Here is a 19,179-nt window from a genome sequence, read left to right on the forward strand (position 1 = left end):
ACAGACCTGAGTTAAAATAAAAATCACTAGCGACTGCCCATCGCTCTGCTCTGTGTTTACAGGAGCAGGTGGAGGCTGCCAGGAAGGGGCTGGACCAGGCAAAGGAGGAGGGCCTGAAGCTGCAAGCAGGCTCCTCAGACAACGACGACGAGGACTTCTCATCACAGCCAGTAGAGGAGCCCTCCACTCCCGGGTCGGGCCGCCGCCCACGCAAACACAAAGAGAAAGGCGCCCCCTCCACCAGGATCAGCGGCAGGCTCCGAGGGACCATGGCCTCCCCAGAGCCCAACACACCAACCCCCAGAGAAGTGCCTGAAAGACTCCGCTCTGCTCAGAGAGGACGAGGGGGGACCAAAGACACCACCACCCCGGCTCACACAGAGCACCCAAGGGTCCACACCACCTCATCAAGGCTCCAGGAATCTGCCAAACCTGCAGCGACAACCACGGCCTCTCCTCGAGACTCCAGTCTCATATCCGGGGCGGCAGCGCCACTTCTCCGGACCCAGTCCCACTCCAGTTCAGTGCCTTCCACTGCCACCAGTCCTCCAGCTGGGAAACCACTGACACAACCAGGGGACTCGGACACTGAGTCACCCAGGAGGGAGCAGGGAGAGTGTGTCTCCTCGGATTCCATGTGTCCGGTGGACCACCAGTCATACTCTGCCCAGGCCAGGGATTATGACAGCAGGGACCAGAAGTCCCTGTCTCCCCCCTTGGTGTGCTCTCTCTCCCGGTCGCCACGCAAGCGCCAGTCAGCCGACGGGGAGGTCCTGCTAGGCCTCCCGGAACATTCCCCGTCGGCCAAGGTCCTGAGGAAGCTCCCTGGTCGCCTGGTGACAGTGGTGGAGGACAAGGAGCCCAGGAAGAGGAGGAGAGGCAGCGGAACGGGAGGAGGCTCATCAGAGGAGCTGGAGCACGCAGAGTCGGGCCGAGGCTCAGACGTGCCAAGCGGAGACGCTACATCCCAGGCCCCTGACAAAACCAACCAGTCCCCCAAAGAGAAAGATAAAGGGACGGCCTCAAAATACTCCTCAAAGATCACCAACCTCCCAGAGGACCTTTTAAGACACACCCATCCTGCCAGAAACTACCCTCCTTACTCCCCACCCCACCACTCCCCTGACATGCCGGTGCTGAGGAACCTGCCGGTGCGGCGGCGGCTTGAGAGTGAGTCTCGCGTGGCGGCTCAGTTAGGAGAGCAGGGTCTGGGCCGAGGGAGAGGAGGGAACTACCACAGGAAAATGGACACTCAGCCAGGAAATGAAGGCACCGCGTCCTCGGGCACTAATGTTGCTAACTCGACCCCGCCGTTGAAACGAAAGAGGGGCCGACCCCCCAAGACTCCCCTCAGGGTGGTGGAACCCCAGCCAGAGCATCTATCCCCTCCCCACCCTAACTTACCAAGTGAGGAGAGGAGCCCCCCCTTCTCCGCAAAACGCAAGAGAGGTCGTCCCCGCAAAAACTTTGGGTGCAAAAATGCAGTGGGTGCAGGAAAGAACTCGAACGCCCCCACTGCCAGCACCACCAGCCAAGCTAGTTTCCTGTCTGACACTGCTGCTGCAGACACAAAGGCACTAGCCCAGTCTGCCCCCACTAAGCCTCAAACTGTGGCCAGCTCTGCTGTCTGCACCAGCCAAGCCTCTCCGTCTACCAAAGCTGAGGACTCCACCGCAACATTAAAAGTAGACACTAAGACTGAGTTCCCTACCACAACCCCAACTGCTATCCTTGCGACAAGCCCAGCTCAAGTCCTTACCATAACTGCTATTCCTGCGCCAAGCCAAACTCAAGTTCCCACCTCAATTCCAATCTCTGTCTCCACCTCAAACTCAACCTCTGTTCCTGCCTCAAGCTCACCCACAGTTTCCACCCCAAGCTCACACACAGTATCCACATCGAGGATGACCTTTGTTCATGCCTCAAGGTCAACCTCTGGTCCCATCCGAATTCCAACCGCAGTCCTCACTTCAACACTGGCCCAATTCCTCACTTCAAGACCTAGAGTCACCACTTCACCGCCAGTCTCCACTTCTCCATCAATCTTCACAACAACTGCCACACAAATCTTCACCTCTACCCCCAACAAGATTTCCACTCCTCCCCTTGCCCAAATCACTATCCCTACTCCAGCTCTAGCCCAAATCCCAAAAATTGCCACATCAGCCTCTACTCCAACCAGCACCCCCACACCAACATTCACACATGTGAAACCAACCCTTACTCCGGTCCCTACCACAGTTGTCACAACTAATCTACCAACACTTAGTAAACCCACCACAACCTCAATCGCAAATCTAACCACAATTTCCAAACCAGCCCCACCCAGAATTGTCACCACCGCCGCCGCAGCAGCAGCTCCTGCCACAACCTCCATACCAACTTCTACCAAAATCACCACCACAACCCCCATACCAGGCCCTACGCCAACCATCACGTCAACTGCTACATCAGACCCTACCACAACGGTCACAAATGTCAAACCAACCCATACACCAGTCCCTACCATGATCAACACAACCTCTGTTCCAATTCCAAACACTATCCCCACAGCAGCCCCAACCAGAATTGTCACCACCGTTACAGCAGCTCCTGCCACAACCTCCATAACAACTTCTACCAAAATCACCCCCACATCAACCATCACATCAACTGCTACACCAGATCCTACCACAACCGTCAAACCAACCCACACACCAGTCCCTACCACGATCACCACAACCTCTGTTCCAATTCTCAACACCATCCCCACAGCAACCACAACCAGAACTGTTACTGCAGCCACTACCACAACACCAAACCCCACCCCTTCCCAATTACCCATCACCACCAAAATCCACACCCAGATATCCACTCCAAGTTCGACACAAGTACCCCCCCGAGCCCAAATTCCTGTTACGTCCAGCATCTCCACTGCTGTGGCTGTCACCGAGAGCAGGCTCCAAAGCCTGGTTCCAGTGGAGACTGCCCATAACAGAGACTCCGAGAAGATAACAGACATGGAGGTAGAAGAGGAGATTAGTGACTCTCAACCGAAAAAGAGGAAAGTGGAGAATTCTGAAGCCAAAGAGACTGTCCCAGAGGCCCCAGTGGCTCCTCGGCCAGAAGAAACTGATAAACAGAAGGTAGAGGAGAGCGTCGGCGATGACAGAGCCACCAGCAAGAAGAGGCCTCTCAGTCGCCAGAGCAGTCAAGAGTCTGTGCGCTCCTCCTCTCCTTCCTCGGTGTGTTCCACATCCACTCCCACACGGTCAGCCCAACACAAGAAGGGTGCAGAGAAGAGGGCACCTGCCAAGAAGATGCGAGGGGAGGTTTCCTCTGACCCAGAGAAGGGGGAGGGAAAGGCAGAGAATGATTTCACCAATGCTACTCAAAGGAAGCAGTCCAGGTCCTCCTCTTCAGACTCTGACACCTCTGAAACCAGGGAGGAGCGCCTCCTCACACGCTCAGCCCAGAGCCGACAGGAGACCGAGGGGGATGGAAGACCCGCCAGGAGCTCTGAACGTGTGGGCAGGAATGTGTCCAACAACACCGGTACTGATGAGTCTGGCAGCCAGACATCCTCTGTGAGAGTCACCCGGAAATCTTCTGTTCCTCAGCCCACCCCAGAGAGAAAACCCCAGTCCAACAGTGTGCCCTCTAGCCAGCCAGAGGTCCTAGGGAAGAGGTGTTCAGCCCTGAACGCTGCAGCCAAACTCCTTGCCATGCGAGGCAGGATCGACACCCCTGGCAGCAGGAGAGACCCTGCGGCTAAGACCAGTGGGCAGAATGCCACTTCTCCTGCTTCCTCTGACAAGAACCAGAAGTCCAAATCTAAAAGTGCACCTGCCACTCCGCCAACCAACTGCAACAACAAAGTAGGAAGCAGCAAGACAACCCCAACCCAGTCAAGCCGCACCGCTGCACGTTCCACCCGCCAGTGCCCTGGTCCCCTCGTCCCGGCCTTGGAGACGAACAGCAAGAGGGGGAGCAAAAAGGAGGATAAGGAAAAGAAGAAGCCGTCCGAGGGAAAGGAGGAGGGTGAGCGGGAGACGCGCTCGTCCAGGGGCCACAGTGCATGCAGCAGCATGAGTAGCGATGGTGGTGGAGGCAGCAGCAGGAGCCAGAGCAGCAGCAGCAGTAGCCTCAGCTCCCAGAGCACCGGGCCCAGGCGCAACCACTCACGAGCACCCTCCTCCGGCAGTGAACGTGAACGCAGCACCGAGAGGGGCAGGAGGCGCAGCCACAGGAAGGAAGGAGAGGGCCGTGGGAGGGAGACCCGGAAGGAAAGAAAGGAGAGGCACGCCCAGAAGCGGGAGAGGCTTTCCCAGGAAGGGAACGCCGGCTCTGGAGAGGGCACCCCGGACAGGGTGCTGCGCAGCGTGGCGGCTATGGCAGCGGCTCAGGCCCGCACACCAGCCGCTAACACCCGCTCCTCCTCAGCCCAACACAACAAGACATGATGGGAGGACTAGAGATGAGGAGTGAGGGATTCTGACTGGAAAAATAGAGGGGTAGGTTGTAACAGAGGAGAAATGACCTCTAAAGTTGCTGCTTTGTCTACACTGACAGACCAGAGCAGAACAATGAGTGTTGTGCAGGTCAGTGACCTCTCTCCCTCTTGGGCCCCTCTCCCCCCCAACCCACATTAAAGCTGGTCTCCTCTCCAGTTCATCAGCCATCATCAACTGGGGGAAAGGCTCAGGGATGCCAGACTGTGTGCAAAGAGAAAGGTGGCACCATGGTAGTGCCATTCCAGAGGTGAGGTGTTGCTTGTCCTGAAGGTGTCACTTCATGCAGACAGTGACTTGACTGCGGGGACTTTGTTGCGAGTGAGTAAATTGTTAGTTCACACTATGTACTGTAAAACATTTAAAAAGACTGGAATACTAAGAGATGTATATGTGTCCGAGAGAGGTTTAAATTGTGCCCTATGTACAGAGTTTATTCGCTGCCAGGGTTATTGATTCAAAATAAGCTTGTGAGTGACAGTTGTATCGTAAGATGAAGGTTTTAGACAGTTGGGTTCTGGACATATTGTCAACTGTTCTGTTTCCAGTCAGTTGATAAGTGATGGATATTTTATGGTTTCTTCCAGGGAAATGGGAAGAGAGCAGATCTGTAAATGTGATCTTTGCTGCACTATGCTGGAGTTGGTCTTTGCTTGGGCCTCCCTATCTTGTGATTTTCTGCCCACCTTTTTAAATCCAGCCTGCATTTTTTTATTCGCACATCAGACATGTCCTCAGCATAATTTGAGTGCATCGTTGTGTGGTATTTTTATTACATCAATTTCAATCGAAATACTACTATGTTCCTGGTACCTCACACAATGCATTTTTCAAGCTCTAAATATGTATGTCTTTCTTGAGCTTCTGCATCTTGAAGATAGTACTTATTTTGCTTACTGGCAATGCAGAAACAGGAGCAGAACTTTGATTTAATTCTCCTCACCTTTCCAAAGTCAGTCAGACATTATGGTCAACGTCATGGAGATGATCTAAAAGGGGATTGAATCCTTGTGAATAAAATGAGTGCCTATTAGGCCGAGCAGGTGGACGGAGATCCCAGTTTGCCTTGTCAAGTACCTGACGTTGGGGTGTCGTCATTAGTACAAAAAAATATTTAAAAAATCCACCTTCTGTAAATCACAAGTAAAGCACCCTATGCATCAGTGCTATCAAATTCTATATCATTTTTTACTATTGTCATTTCTTCATTGCACCTCTTTCATGTAAGTACTTGGACAAAACATGTGAATAAAACACTGGTACAGTTCCAGGTGGCTCTATATATTGTCAATTTACTTTGAGGACTTGCATTTGGAAAAGCTATTTTTGGGCAGGGTGCTGTTTTGAGTGAATGGGTGGGTGGAATATGGTAATGGTCTTATTTTGTTATCTTGATGTCTTTCATTTGTTACATTCCTCTGTTCCCTTGTAATTCCACATCGTTTTACTTGAAAGATTAATAGACAATGAGTTGAATAAAAAGACCAAAAATGTATTGGGTGTTTGGATGTCTTACTACCTACCGTAGTTGAATCAACTGACTAATTTATGGAAAACAGCATCTGCTAAATGACTAAAGTGGAAATGTGTTTGTGCACGGTACTTGTATTATACATCTCATTTAGGTGTCATGCAGGATTTGTTGTAAGATTAATATTGCTGGTTGGAATGTAGGCATATGGGGCAAATGTATACTGAACAAAAATATAAATGCAACCTGCAAAGATTTTTCTGAGTTATGTAAGGAAATCAGTCAACTGAAATAAATTCATTAGGCCCCAATTTATGGATTTCACATCATGGCAAAGGCATACTCACTTGGCAGCCAGGCCCAGCCAATCAGAATGAGTTTTTCCCCCACAAGGGCTTTATTACAGACAAAAGTACCCACACACGATCCTGCAGGTGAAGAAGCCGGATGTGGAGGTCCTGGGCTGGTCTGTGGTTGTGAGGTCAGTTGGACGTACTGCCAAATTATCTAAAACAACGGAGGCAGTTTAGGGTAGGGAAATTTACTTTGAATTATCTGGTGGACATTCCTGCAGTCAGCATGCCAATTGCACACTCCCTCAACTTGAGACATCGTGTTGTGACAAAACTGTACATTTTATTGGCCTCGGCACAAGGTGCACCTTAAATTGAACATGCTGTTTAATTAGCTTATTGAAATGCACACCTGTGAGGTGGATGAATTATCTTGGCAAAGGAGGGATGTAAACAAATTGTGCACAATTTGAGAAGCTTTTTGTGCTTATGGAACATTTCTGGGATTTTTTTATTTTAGCACATGGGACCAACACTTTATATGTTGAGTTTATTTTTGTTCAGTGTACCATAAATCTTTACCTGTCAGGGATTTGCTTATGTAGCCATGTCTTTAGTACATCAATCTGATGGCTATTGAGAAGATATACAGTACTAGAAAATGTTACATTTTAAATGCGCAAGATGTCCCTCCTACGATATTTCTGAGGACTGTTTCCCGCAGAAAAAAAAGGAACGGAGACAAACCATACTCTGCTAACTTTAATCTGGGCAACAGTTAAACCTATTTCATTTTTTAAAATTACAATTGCTGAACGTTTGATACAAAATTCAACAGCCACATAATATACAGTAACAATGTACTTCACTGCTCTCTTCACTCATCCCGTTTCTCCCTTCGCCAAATACTGTACAAGTATTTAGCTCTTGTCACTTCATAGGGAGGAGCTAGTGGGCACAGAGAATTAAGGCTAGGGTAAAGTACCATGGCTGATCTCTTTACGGTTTGAAAAACAAATCTGATATAAAATGGTTAGAGTTCTTGAAGCAGAAGAGCATTGAATAATTACAGAACAGATTCCATCCCTTCTTTAAAATAAGGTAGTGCGCTACTATACTCCATGATCTCAGACAGAGCCCTTAGATGTCTGCAAACACAAGAAAATGTTAATTAGGGAAAAAAAAGGCACCATAACTATAAGGGTTCCTATTACTGTGGCAAGACTAAACATAGCAGCTTCCATAATATTAAAATTATAAATAAATACTGAAGTGAATAGGACATGCTTAGACCACATTCTCCTAATGGGAGAGACATTTCAAGTGCCAATTCTTTATAAAAGAGGCACATGAACTAATTTCAGACACCTTTCAAATTTGATAACTGCACGTCTTAATTACTCACCAAATAATAAATTGGCAATATACAATTATATTATTCTAGATCTGCATTTAAAAACAAGAAGCCATAAGCGCTTAATGTTTTTTTTCTCCCCGCTTTGTACTAATACAATAAGAATCACTTTAGTTTTCCTGAGCAAATCTGATCAGCACCTTGTCAGTGTCGGTTCAAATACTGCATTCTTCTTTGGGGACACGTATGGGTCCAACAAGTTGAGTAAGTAACGGAGTTGTCCACACATTTTCATTTAGGGTGCCATTGAAGAAAAGGGCACCACAGAGAGCCCCCCAAAAACTTCAGCATTGCCTTTTGCTGAAAGTGGGGCAGTTAACGTATGAGCATGAGAGACAATGGCTGTTTGTGCATGTGTGCCTCCCGGTCTGTGCCAGGGTATCGATAGTTAAGAGGTCAGTGATATCAATAAGACAGGACTTCTCTTCAAGGTCCCAGGGCAGAAGTAGGTTAGAGGAGGATGACACTGCAAGGAAGAATTTCAAAAAAGTACAAAATAAGTTGATTGAATACATTGACCTAATCAATAAATGGTTCATAGTTTTGTATTTTTCAGTAAATTAATGTTGAAATATGGCTATTTTTGCTAACAACGAGAGAACTCACATCAGGATCTCAGGAGAAGCTGATAGCCAATGAGATTGCTAAAATGAGGAGGAGAATGGCACAGCATAACGCAATCCATATCTTCTTCTGTAGAGGAAGAGAGCGATAGAAAGGTAGTATCAATGTTCATTAGCTAACCTGTCCAATAATTGGCACAACCTTAAAATTAATTCCTACCTTGCGTGCTTTGTTTTGGTAGGTGGCAGCCTTTGCAGTGTCTACCACTGCCTTTTCCACATAGTTAGTTGAATTGATGATGTTGGCTTCAATGCGGTTGACCATCTCCCCCTGCATAACAGAACAACAGTTTGTCAATTCAGCAAACGCTTCTCTAAAAAGGTATTTTGCCAACCAACTTTCTCAGTAACAAGTCTCCAAAGCCCATTTCTCCTTCCTCCCCAAAGTGTGTGCACTTGTACTGGTGTGGGAAATAGAATTTGAAAAATGGATTCTGCCCATGCTTGCACCAATCCAAAGCTTTTAAACCTTTGACAGGGAGTTAACAAGTGCACACTTGGTTAAGAAAGGTAATAGGGCTCCAGTTTGTCCTCCTGGGGTGTGACAGTCTTACCTGAGCCTCCACCTCCATGGCCAGGTACCGGAACATGTCATGCAGGTCCTTAATGCTCCTTTCCAGTTTAAGGATCTCATCATGCCGGGACTCAATCTCATTCAGTGCCTGCTTAGTGGCTTTAGCGTCAATCAGGATCTACAGGAAGGAGAGAGTAAATGTTACAATCAGGTTCTTTAGAGCCTGACAAAATGTCTGAGAAATGATGACAAGTGTCTATTTAACTGCTCATAAAACTTAACACATCTAGTCAAGAGAACATCAACTACGCTTGAACTGAAACAGCTAGTCACACTCTAAAGCAAGGGTGGCCAAAGGGTTCCATCTATGGGGTTCTCTTTCACAACTATGGTGACTATACAGATTTCTAAGAATGTCCCCAGACACAGGCATTGCAATGAGTGCTTACCAAATCCAAACCTGTAGTCCAATGCAAGCAAACAAGAGTGTCTTAAAACAAATGTCATTTTACTCCCAAGTGCCTTCAGAAAGTATTCAACCCCCTTGACTTTTTCCACATTGTGCTGTTATGAAGTTGGATTGATCGGTCATTTTTTAAAATAAAAGATCTACACAAAACTCTGTTCAGTGGAAGAAGAATTAATTTAAAAAAGTAATGAAACATATCTTGAGTAGATGAATATTCAACCCCTGAGTGTTAGAATCACCTTTGGCAGCAATTGCAGCTGTGTCTTTTTGGGTTCGTCTCTAAAAGCTTTGCACACCTGGACCGTACAATATTAGCCGTTATTTTTTTTATTTTATTATTAAGCTCTGTCAAGTTGGTTGTTGATCATTGCCAGACAGTCATTTTCAAGTCTTGCCATATATTTTCAAGCCAATTTAAGTTAAAACTTTAACTAGGCCCCTCAGGAACATTGAATGCAGTCTTGGTAAGCAACTCGAGTCCAGTGTATGTATAGTTGGCCTTCTGTTTTAGGTTGTTGTCCTGCTGAAAGGTGTATTTGTCCCCCAGTCTCTGTTGGAAAGTAGACAATCAGGTTGTCCACTAGGATTTTGCCTGTGCTTAGCTCTATTCATTTTATTTTTATCCTGAAAAACTACAGTACTTATCGATGACAATTACACCTCTAACATCATGCAGCCACCACCATGCATGAAAATATGAATAGTGGTAGACTGTATTGTGTTGGATTTGCCCCTAGCAAATGTATAAAAGACAAAAGCTTTGTTTTGTTTCTTTGCCACATTTTTTGCAATATTACTTAAGTTCTTTATTGCAAACAGAATGAATGTTTTTGAATATTTGTATTCTGTACAGGATTCCTTCTTTTCACTGTCATTTAGGTTAATATTGTAGAGTAACTACAATGTTGTTGATCCATACTCAAGTTCTCCTAAAAAAAAAAATCACTGTTGGCCTCATGGTGAAATCCCTAAGCGGTTTCCTTCCTCTCTAGCAACTAAGTTAGGAAGTATGCCTGTATATTTGTAGTGTCTAGGTGTATTAATACATTATTAGTGATGTGCAGTTCGCTAACGATTCGTTCTTTTTGAACTACTCTTCACTGACTCAAGTCATGATTCGTTTTTCTGAGTGATTTGTTCATTTTAGTTGGATGTTTGACCTAACTTACTATTGCTGGCCGCAACGAGTCCAACAGCAGGATTAATACACGCTCCTCCGGCTCAGCAGCTCCAGAGACATGCGCCGACCACCAACTGTCTGTCATAAGCACGCAGGTAAATACTTCCCTACCAAGTAAAAGAGCAGTAACTACACATTGTCAAAAATTTGTTAGACATTTTTGATACATGCTTTATCAGGTGGACAAATATCCTGCCTCCACTGTGTTGAGAAAATGGGGCTAATTTCTGCAGTAACTGGAAAAAGTAGCAGTGAAACCAGGGACAAAAAGCAGTAACTGGAAAAAGTGGCAGTGAAACCAGGGACAAAAAGCAGTAACTGAAAAAAGTGGCAGTGAAACCAGGGACAAAAAGCAGTAACTGAAAAAAGTGGCAGTGAAACCAGGGACAAAAAGCAGTAACTGAAAAAAGTGGCAGTGAAACCAGGGACAAAAAGCAGTAACTGGAAAAAGTGGCAGTGAAACCAGGGACAAAAAGCAGTAACTGGAAAAAGTGGCAGTGAAACCAGGGACAAAAAGCAGTAACTGGAAAAAGTGGCAGTGAAACCAGGGACAAAAAGCAGTAACTGGAAAAAGTGGCAGTGAAACCAGGGACAAAAAGCAGTAACTGGAAAAAGTGGCAGTGAAACCAGGGACAAAAAGCAGTAACTGGAAAAAGTGGCAGTGAAACCAGGGACAAAAAGCAGTAACTGGAAAAAGTGGCAGTGACAAAAACCAGGGACAGGGAAAAAGCAGTAACTGGAAAAAGTGGCAGTGAAACCAGGGACAAAAAGCAGTAACTGGTAAAAAAGTGGCAGTGAAACCAGGGACAAAAAGCAGTAACTGGAAAAAGTGGCAGTGAAACCAGGGACAAAAAGCAGTAACTGGACAAAAAAGTAACTGGCAGTGAAACCAGGGACAAAAAGCAGTAACTGGAAAAAGTGGCAGTGAAAGTGGCAGTGAAACCAGGGACAAAAAGCAGTAACTGGAAAAAGTGGCAGTGAAACCAGGGACAAAAAGCAGTAACTGGAAAAAAGTGAAACCAGGGGCAGTGAAACCAGGGACAAAAAGCAGTAACTGGAAAAAGTGGCAGTGAAACCAGGGACAAAAAGCAGTAACTGGAAAAAGTGGCAGTGAAACCAGGGACAAAAAGCAGTAACTGGAAAAAGTGGCAGTGAAACAGGGACAAAAAGCAGTAACTGGAAAAAGTGGCAGTGAAACCAGGGACAAAAAGCAGGGACAAAAAGCAGTAACTGGAAAAAGTGGCAGTGAAACCAGGGACAAAAAGCAGTAACTGGAAAAAGTGGCAGTGAAACCAGGGACAAAAAGCAGTAACTGGAAAAAGTGGCAGTGAAACCAGGGACAAAAAGCAGTAACTGGTAAAAAAGTGGCAGTGAAACCAGGGACAAAAAGCAGTAACTGGAAAAAAAGTGGCAGTGAAACCAGGGACAGGGAAAAAGCAGTAACTGGAAAAAGTGGCAGTGAAACCAGGGACAAAAAGCAGTAACTGGAAAAAGTGGCAGTGAAACCAGGGACAAAAAGCAGTAACTGGAAAAAGTGGCAGTGAAACCAGGGACAAAAAGCAGTAACTGGAAAAAGTGGCAGTGAAACCAGGGACAAAAAGCAGTAACTGGAAAAAGTGGCAGTGAAACCAGGGACAAAAAGCAGTAACTGGAAAAAGTTTACTGAGCTTTGGGCTGCAGCTTCTATGGTTTACCTTTGTATTATTGATTGATACTTGTATCAGCAAAAAACAAACTATGAAACGAACAGCCGCATACAAATAAATCTATGAACAAGTTTGTGCAATAAAAAAAAACAATGGAAACCAGTGTATTCCAGTGGGTGTACAAAGCAAGAAGGCAGTAACTGCCATCTAGGGTCAGAGGTCAATATGAATAAAAATGTCCTCATGTTAAGACAACAGATCTGACTACAACTCATTTGGCTGGACAATTAAACTATAAAGCCATTTTTCTGAGTTTCACTCTATTAGCAGTTACTGCTCTTTTACTTGTGTTGGATTCTAACTTGAAATATCCTTATTCATGTTACCATATTATAACTGAGTGTATGGAAATCTACTGAGTGAGAAAGGGTAGTGCAGAAAGATTACATTCTGTCAGAACATGTTATTGTTAAATCTCATGTATCCTATAGAGAGAAGGGCAACGGTCTGGTTTGAGTCACAGATAAAGTAGGACAGACGTGAGTGAGTTAGGGAGGAATTCTGGACGAGGTCAGGTCAGATGAAGTGAGAACGAACAGTCGTCACTTGAGTTCCTGCCGAGCAACAAAAATGTATTGGCTGTCTAAATGGGCAAGGAAGAGACTCAGCCTAGGAAGGAAGGTATAAATATACAGTACCAGTCAAAAGTTTGGACACAGCTACTCACTCAAGGGTTTTTATTTATTTTTACTATTTTCTACATTGTAGAATAATAGTGAAGACATCAAAACTATTAAATAACACGTATGGAATCATGTAGTAACCAAAAGTGTTAAATGAAAATATATTTTATATTTGAGATTCTTAGCAACCCTTTGCCCTAATGCCAAGAGTGTGCAAAGCTGTCATCCTCTCAACCAGCTTCATGAGGTAGTCACCTGGAATGCATTTCAATTAACAAGTGTGTCTTGTTAAAAGTTCATTTGTGGAATTTTTTTCCTTATTAATGTGTTTGAGCCAATCAGTTGTGTTAAGGTAGGGGTGGTATACAGAAGATAGCCCTATTTGGTAAAAGACCCAGTCCATATTATGGCAAGATCAGCTCAAATAAGCAAAGAGAAATTACAGTCCATCAGTACTTTTAAGACCTGAAGGTCAGTCAATCCGGAAAATTTCAAGAACTTTTAAAGTTTCTTCAAGTGCAGTTGCAAAAACCATCAAGCGCTATGATGAAACTGGTTCTCATGAGGACCGCCACAGGAAAGGACTTTGAGATGCAGAGTAGGTGAACAGATGATCTCTGCATGTGTGGTTCTCACCATGAAGGAGGAGGTGTGATGGTGCGTTGCTGGTGACACTATCTGTTATTTATTTAAAATTCAAGGCACACTTAACCAGCATGGTTATCACAGCATTCTGCAGCAATACACCATCCCATACAGTTTGCACGTGGGACTATCATTTGTTATTCAACAGGACAATGACCCAAAACACACCTCCAGGCTGTGTAAGGGCTATTTGACCAAAGAGTGATAGAGTGCTGCATCAGATGAGCTGGCCTCCACAATCACCCGACCTTAACCCAATTGAGATGGTTTGGGATGAGTTGGAGCGCAGAGTGAAGGAAAAGCAGCCAACAAGTGCTTAGCATATGTGGGAACTCCTTCAAGAATGTTGGAAAAGCATTCCTCATGAAGCTGGTTGAGAGAATGCCAAGAGTGTGCAAAGCTGTCAATCAATGCAAAGGGTGGCTACTTTGAAGAATCTAAAATATATTTTGATTCATTTAACACTTTTTTGGTTACATGATTCCATGTGTTATTTTATAGTTTTGATGTCTTCCCTATTATTATAAAATGTAGAAAATAGTAAAAATAAAAACCCTTGAATGAGTAGGTGTGTCCAAACTTTTGACTGGTACTGTATGTGCTTGTGTAAACATGTCTTTGTCTTTTCAGCTGTTTCACTCAGTGGATGAATAAACTTGGTTTGGGCTTTGACTTGTCTGTTAGTTTGTCAGGACCTAACACTTGGTAGGGCAGAATAGATCATGAGCATAGGGAAGAAAAATACATGTTTAGAACTGATAACTGATCACATGGTGCAAGAATGATCGCAATTAATTGATTAATATTACAATGGACACAGCTTTGTAGAACCAAAACATACATAGCCTTTGCTCAACAACCTCGACCTCAAGAATGAATAGTTTGGGAGGGGGGGGCTGCAGTTTGCGAACGACATTGTGCTCATCTCCATCACAGACGGCGGTCAAGCAATGCATTCTGCCAAGAGTCGTTCACAATCTCATCCGGTTACAGCCACAACTAGACCTCGTTACAAACGTATCAATGCATCTTATTTGTATGCCTAGCAATCAAACAAATGTAGGCTACATTGTTTAAAGCACACGTTTACAAGTCTGTCACAAATGACAGCTCCAATAAGCTCCCCATGGTGAACGAGACGGTGTTAAGACTCTTTCGAGTTTTCAGTTCCATTGTTTGCCAGTAGGGGGTTCTGCATGCTCTGGGCATTACCCAAACTTCTCATCACTATCCAAAGCGTAATTAATAACTTCACCATTCTCAAAGGGTTATTCAGTGTCTGAGTGACCTTACAGATAATTGTATGTGTAGGGTACAGAGATGGGGAAGTCATTCAAAAGTCCATGCAACTTATTGTGACTTGTTAAGCACATTTTCACATTAAATTATTTAAGCTTGCCATAACAAAGGGGCTGAATACTTATTTACTTAAGATGTTTAAAAAAATAAATAATTTGTAAACATTTCTAATAATAAAATTCCACTGGCATTATGGGGAATTGTGTGTATATCAGTGATACAAAATCTCAATTCAATCAATTTTAAATTCAAGCTGTAACATGTGGAAAAACACAAAGGGGGTTGAATACTTTCTGAAGGCACTGTATATGCATTTGTCTTTGTCCCAAACACTAAAGAGCTTAACTAGATAATGCCATTTCTATGTTTTTAGGTCATTCTGCTATATCAGAAAAACACAGAGCCTGAAAAGTCATAGTTAACAGAAAATTACCCAACAAAAAAAGGAAGAGAATAATGTTGTGGGATTGCCAGCAGGTGGTTTCATCGTGAATCATGAATTGTGGTTCATTTAAGTCAGTCAGTCAGTCATACTCACATTCTGTGTGAAAACATCAGTCTGTCCACTTTCAAGCATACCGTCCAACTCCTCATCTGTAACATTGGTGCCCGCTGGAGGGATATAACAACAGTTGATGCTTTTGGGTATATTTCATTTTCACATGAAATCACCTTTGTAAATTAACTTCTACATTGTAGTCTTGAATTCAGAAGATAAAAATCCATGGTGTTGAAATCACTTTCTGATCAGCAGTATGATAACAGTAACAGATGACATTCAGCCTTACTTATTCTGAGCTGCCTTTGTATCCTCTCCACGTTGCGATCTCTGTAGGAAGCCTGGATGGTGTTACAGTGGTCCATCAACTCCACAAACTCTCGAGACAAGACACCATGCTAGAGAAAGAGAGAGATGGAAGTGTTAAATTAATGTCAGCCTACAGTATATTGGATTACAATCAAGACTTTATTAATTATATAGAAGCCTCACTTGTGCTCTCTGCATCCTTAGGTTTATGGGAACGTATTTCCCATCATCATCCCCTTTTTTGGGTTCAATGGCTGTAAAAATAAATAAATAACAATCGGTTGGATATTTCTGTATTCAGGTTTATCCACTGGGGCCACCGAATCACCTGTGATCATTAGTCAATATCTCACCATATAATTTCAGTTTAGAATACTCACTGTTCAGTTTCTTCTGGATCTGCATTGCCATTGTTTTGATCTCGTCCCGAAGGGTTTGGAGTTCCCTTTTCATACCTGAACAACAAAGAAACGTTACGACCTCACCTTGTATTTACTGTCATCAGGCAGAGTAACAAATCCCTCAGCCCGTAGGGCTGTAGGGTACCTGCTTCTATAAACCAATGAGGAGATGGGAGAGGCAGGACTTTCAGCGTGATCTGCGTCAGAAATAGAAAGGACTTCTATTTTAGCCCTGGGCAACGCAGACGCTCGTTGGCGCGCGCGAGCAGTGTGGGTGAAATAATTGAATAACATAGATTTCTAAATTTATTTTGCGACGCTCACGCACGCGACGTGTCCGGTCTGGTCAGCATGTCGGCTGGAAAGACTGCAAACTAACTGCGTTTCGTTTTACTTGTTCATTTCTATACATTTCTTTGTGTATCCATACAAATGATGCTGAATCATGATCTCAACTGGCTGAGAAAATCTGTCTGTCTGTATTGCAACAATGTTGCAAATGTCAGAGATAATGTCTTGATGCTTTTTACAGTGGAGATCAAGTTTCTAAATTGCATGACTGAGCTGATGAGACACTGGATCTGTAAAAGTAATAGTAGTGTGATGCTAGGTAATGACAAATGATGGCACTTTTTATGAATGTTTAGTATATCATGGGCAGGATAGACTAACAATGGGAAATTCAAACCACCTGTTGTATAAAATGTTTTAACTGATAAGAATTTGGTTTATGAAGTTATTAAAAACATGGCATTCTGTTACCAAATCGACCAAAAAAATCTGTAACAATGACTGCAACTGAATTAGCTACAGTGAGAATTCATAGTATTTTATTTTATTTATTCTATGCTAAACGTCGAACAGACAAATAACCTGTTGCCATTTATAAAATTGCAGCGACACTTCCTGTTTCCATCACAGAGCTACCTGTTACAAAACTTAACATCTGCACTGTTTTTTGAGTAAATGTGTTTTTGTTAAATTCCCAGTGGAAATTGTTCAAAGTAGTCCTTGTGCATTGAGTTGTATGGTTTGTTTAACTTTGCAATCAATGTTTTTTGTTTGGTATACATTTAAAGTAAAAAAATCTGAGTCTCAGTGTCATTCTGTGGGTGGGGAGAATTTGTGGAACGTTCCAACAGGAATCTGTTCCAAAAACGTTGTAAAGTACAAGGTTGCCAACAAACAACGCATAAAAAGTAGAATGATCTATTCACCTAGCTAATTAGCTGCCGAATAGGCATCAACCCACCACATAGATTATTTTTAATGTTTGTCCATAGGCTAACAGAGTAAAGACAGACATTTTTCGGGAAATAAACGTGTTGAGTGACAAACTTAATGAAATTGCCCACTCCCTACCCGGTATCTTATTCTGCCGCTATACAACTTTGTATGCGTTGTTGGCAACCTTGTTATTTACAAAGTTTCGAGAACAGATTCCTGTTGGAACGTTCCACAAATCATACCCACCCTCATTCTGTTACCGTGGAAATGCAATATTCTATGCATATCATACTCCTACATATATTACCACCATGTCATATATTTACATACAGCATATTATGTATATATTAGTGTGTTAGTGTTGCTCTACTGACCGTCCTCTGGCAGTGCCACACCCAACACTGTCTTCTGTTTGTTCTCAAGGTCAGAGACCACCTTTTTAAGCATCTCCATTACCCCTCGAATCTCTAGGACCTGATGAGAAGGGATACACAGGCTGGTAAATGTAATAGAAGCTAAACTGTGAACTAGTTTTTTTGGGGCACTAAGAAAAGACCATGAGACAAATTCCGCATCACCCTGTGTGTCACTGACGAGATGACTGTGTTCGCATAACATGTACATTGGGCATACAGATCACATTAGAATGATAGTTTATGTTGGCACAACAAACTGTTCCTGTGCTTGGCAACCACAAGCCAATATAAAAGTACTGCAGAGTAGCATAACATTGAAACTGACATCAAGTCACCATAAAAATGAAAACAGATGTCTCAACTCCTAAATTAATTTGCATGATTTCACCTTCTTGAAAAAAGCATCATTCTCCTTCTCTTCCTTCACTGTAGAAATCCCCGGTTTGACCATAAGGGCCCTGCCCTCTTCATCCTCGTCTGACGCCTCTGCGGTCTGGTGTGTGAGGAAGAGAGAATAGGGAAAGAATGGACACATTCATCATGTCATTAACAGGTAAATCCAACATGCAACCCATATTGAGTGCGGCATTGAACTTTCAATACACTTTTAGCCACTGGCCCATCCTTGGTTCTAGACTATCTTAATTATGCTAACTTAGCTAGATATCCGAGGTTTACTAGCTAGGTTCGCCAATTTAAATCAATGTAGCTAGCACCAATAGCTAACAGATAAAGAATACCCTATGAAATAGCTACACATTCTGCATTTGACCATGCATAAACGTCTATATTCATTGATATTGGTTAGCTAGCCTGTTTTTCTTTTTACACTCACATTGCCAAGTTCCTTAGTTCGGTCCCGCATTTCCTCTCAGTCCAAATGCAATGTATTAACGAAGATACTATTACGATATCCTATATCAAGGTAAATATTTGTTTAATCAAATGAGCAATAAAACACACAAAAAAGTTTGTCATTCAACAAGTAAACTGCTACCACAGATATAAAACATATTTGCTGCTACTTCCTCTTCAGCTAGTATTTCAGAGAAAAATAGTCACCATTAGAACACACGCCACCTATCGTACTGTAGTTTAATATAGGTAATTGACGGCGCATGCGTGGGCTTTTTTTATACTTTCGAACAAGCCACTGCGTAATGTTGCCCTCTGCTGTAAACACGATCATATTTATAATTCATTTGCGCTTAATTTTAACCTATTTAATCCCATCAGTCACAATAGTGACCGAAAAAAACGTTCCCAGTTATAAGCCTCTAAAACGTTTACTGAATGATATATCGATGCATTTCTAGCGAATATTAAAATAATAAAGGGCCTCAATGAAATATGTGCAGTGCCACATGTTTGTAAATTTTGTACATTTTCACATGACCAGAGCTGTTTACTTCCTGGTTGCACATTGAGACGATGATGGCTGCATCAAAGCTCCCCCCAAAAAGGTTAGGTTATGTATGTTAACATAAAGATAGGACAAAGATTTTTGGTACACATCATCTTTAAGGTGTCTAGTATTCATATATGAATTTGCAATTACTCAACTTTGTTCAGTGTGGTCATAGAATGAGTAAACATGTTA

General features: G+C 43.5%; 2 protein-coding genes across 3 annotated transcripts in view; one reads left to right on the forward strand and one right to left on the reverse strand.

The window, feature by feature from the left end:
- The window catches only part of LOC112224138 (helicase SRCAP), a 29,638-nt gene extending 23,653 nt beyond the window's left edge, over positions 1–5,985 (forward strand). For both annotated transcript variants that reach the window (XM_024387476.2, XM_024387475.2), the window contains exon 32: positions 63–5,985. In XM_024387476.2, coding sequence (XP_024243244.1) covers positions 63–4,442 — 4,380 coding nt within the window. In that variant the 3' untranslated portion in view covers positions 4,443–5,985. The remainder of the gene's footprint in view (positions 1–62) is intronic.
- A 1,016-nt stretch (positions 5,986–7,001) lies between these two features.
- On the reverse strand, positions 7,002–18,599 carry LOC112224137 (syntaxin-4). The gene is made up of 11 exons (XM_024387474.2): positions 18,415–18,599; positions 17,968–18,072; positions 17,538–17,637; positions 15,916–15,990; positions 15,719–15,789; positions 15,516–15,624; positions 15,266–15,339; positions 8,846–8,983; positions 8,452–8,562; positions 8,275–8,361; positions 7,002–8,134 (listed from the first exon to the last, which is right to left on the reverse strand). The coding sequence occupies exons 1-10, from the start codon at positions 18,442–18,444 to the stop codon at positions 8,284–8,286; spliced, it is 891 nt and encodes a 296-aa protein (XP_024243242.1). The 5' UTR covers positions 18,445–18,599; the 3' UTR covers positions 7,002–8,134; positions 8,275–8,283.
- Between the last annotated feature and the right edge of the window lie 580 nt (positions 18,600–19,179).

The sequence above is a fragment of the Oncorhynchus tshawytscha genome, linkage group LG25, assembly GCF_018296145.1.
Source record: "Oncorhynchus tshawytscha isolate Ot180627B linkage group LG25, Otsh_v2.0, whole genome shotgun sequence".
Taxonomy (NCBI): domain Eukaryota; kingdom Metazoa; phylum Chordata; class Actinopteri; order Salmoniformes; family Salmonidae; genus Oncorhynchus; species Oncorhynchus tshawytscha.

Bases quoted from the DNA above. Each gene is read 5' to 3' on its own strand.
- LOC112224137 (XM_024387474.2), bottom strand. From the start codon at position 18,444: ATGCGGGACCGAACTAAGGAACTTGGCAAT. The intron at 17,638-17,967 runs GTGAAATCATGC...CCTTCTCATCAG, and splicing joins ATGATGCTTTTTTCAAGAAG to GTCCTAGAGATTCGAGGGGT. The intron at 8,563-8,845 runs GTAAGACTGTCA...TCTGTTATGCAG, and splicing joins CCATGGAGGTGGAGGCTCAG to GGGGAGATGGTCAACCGCAT.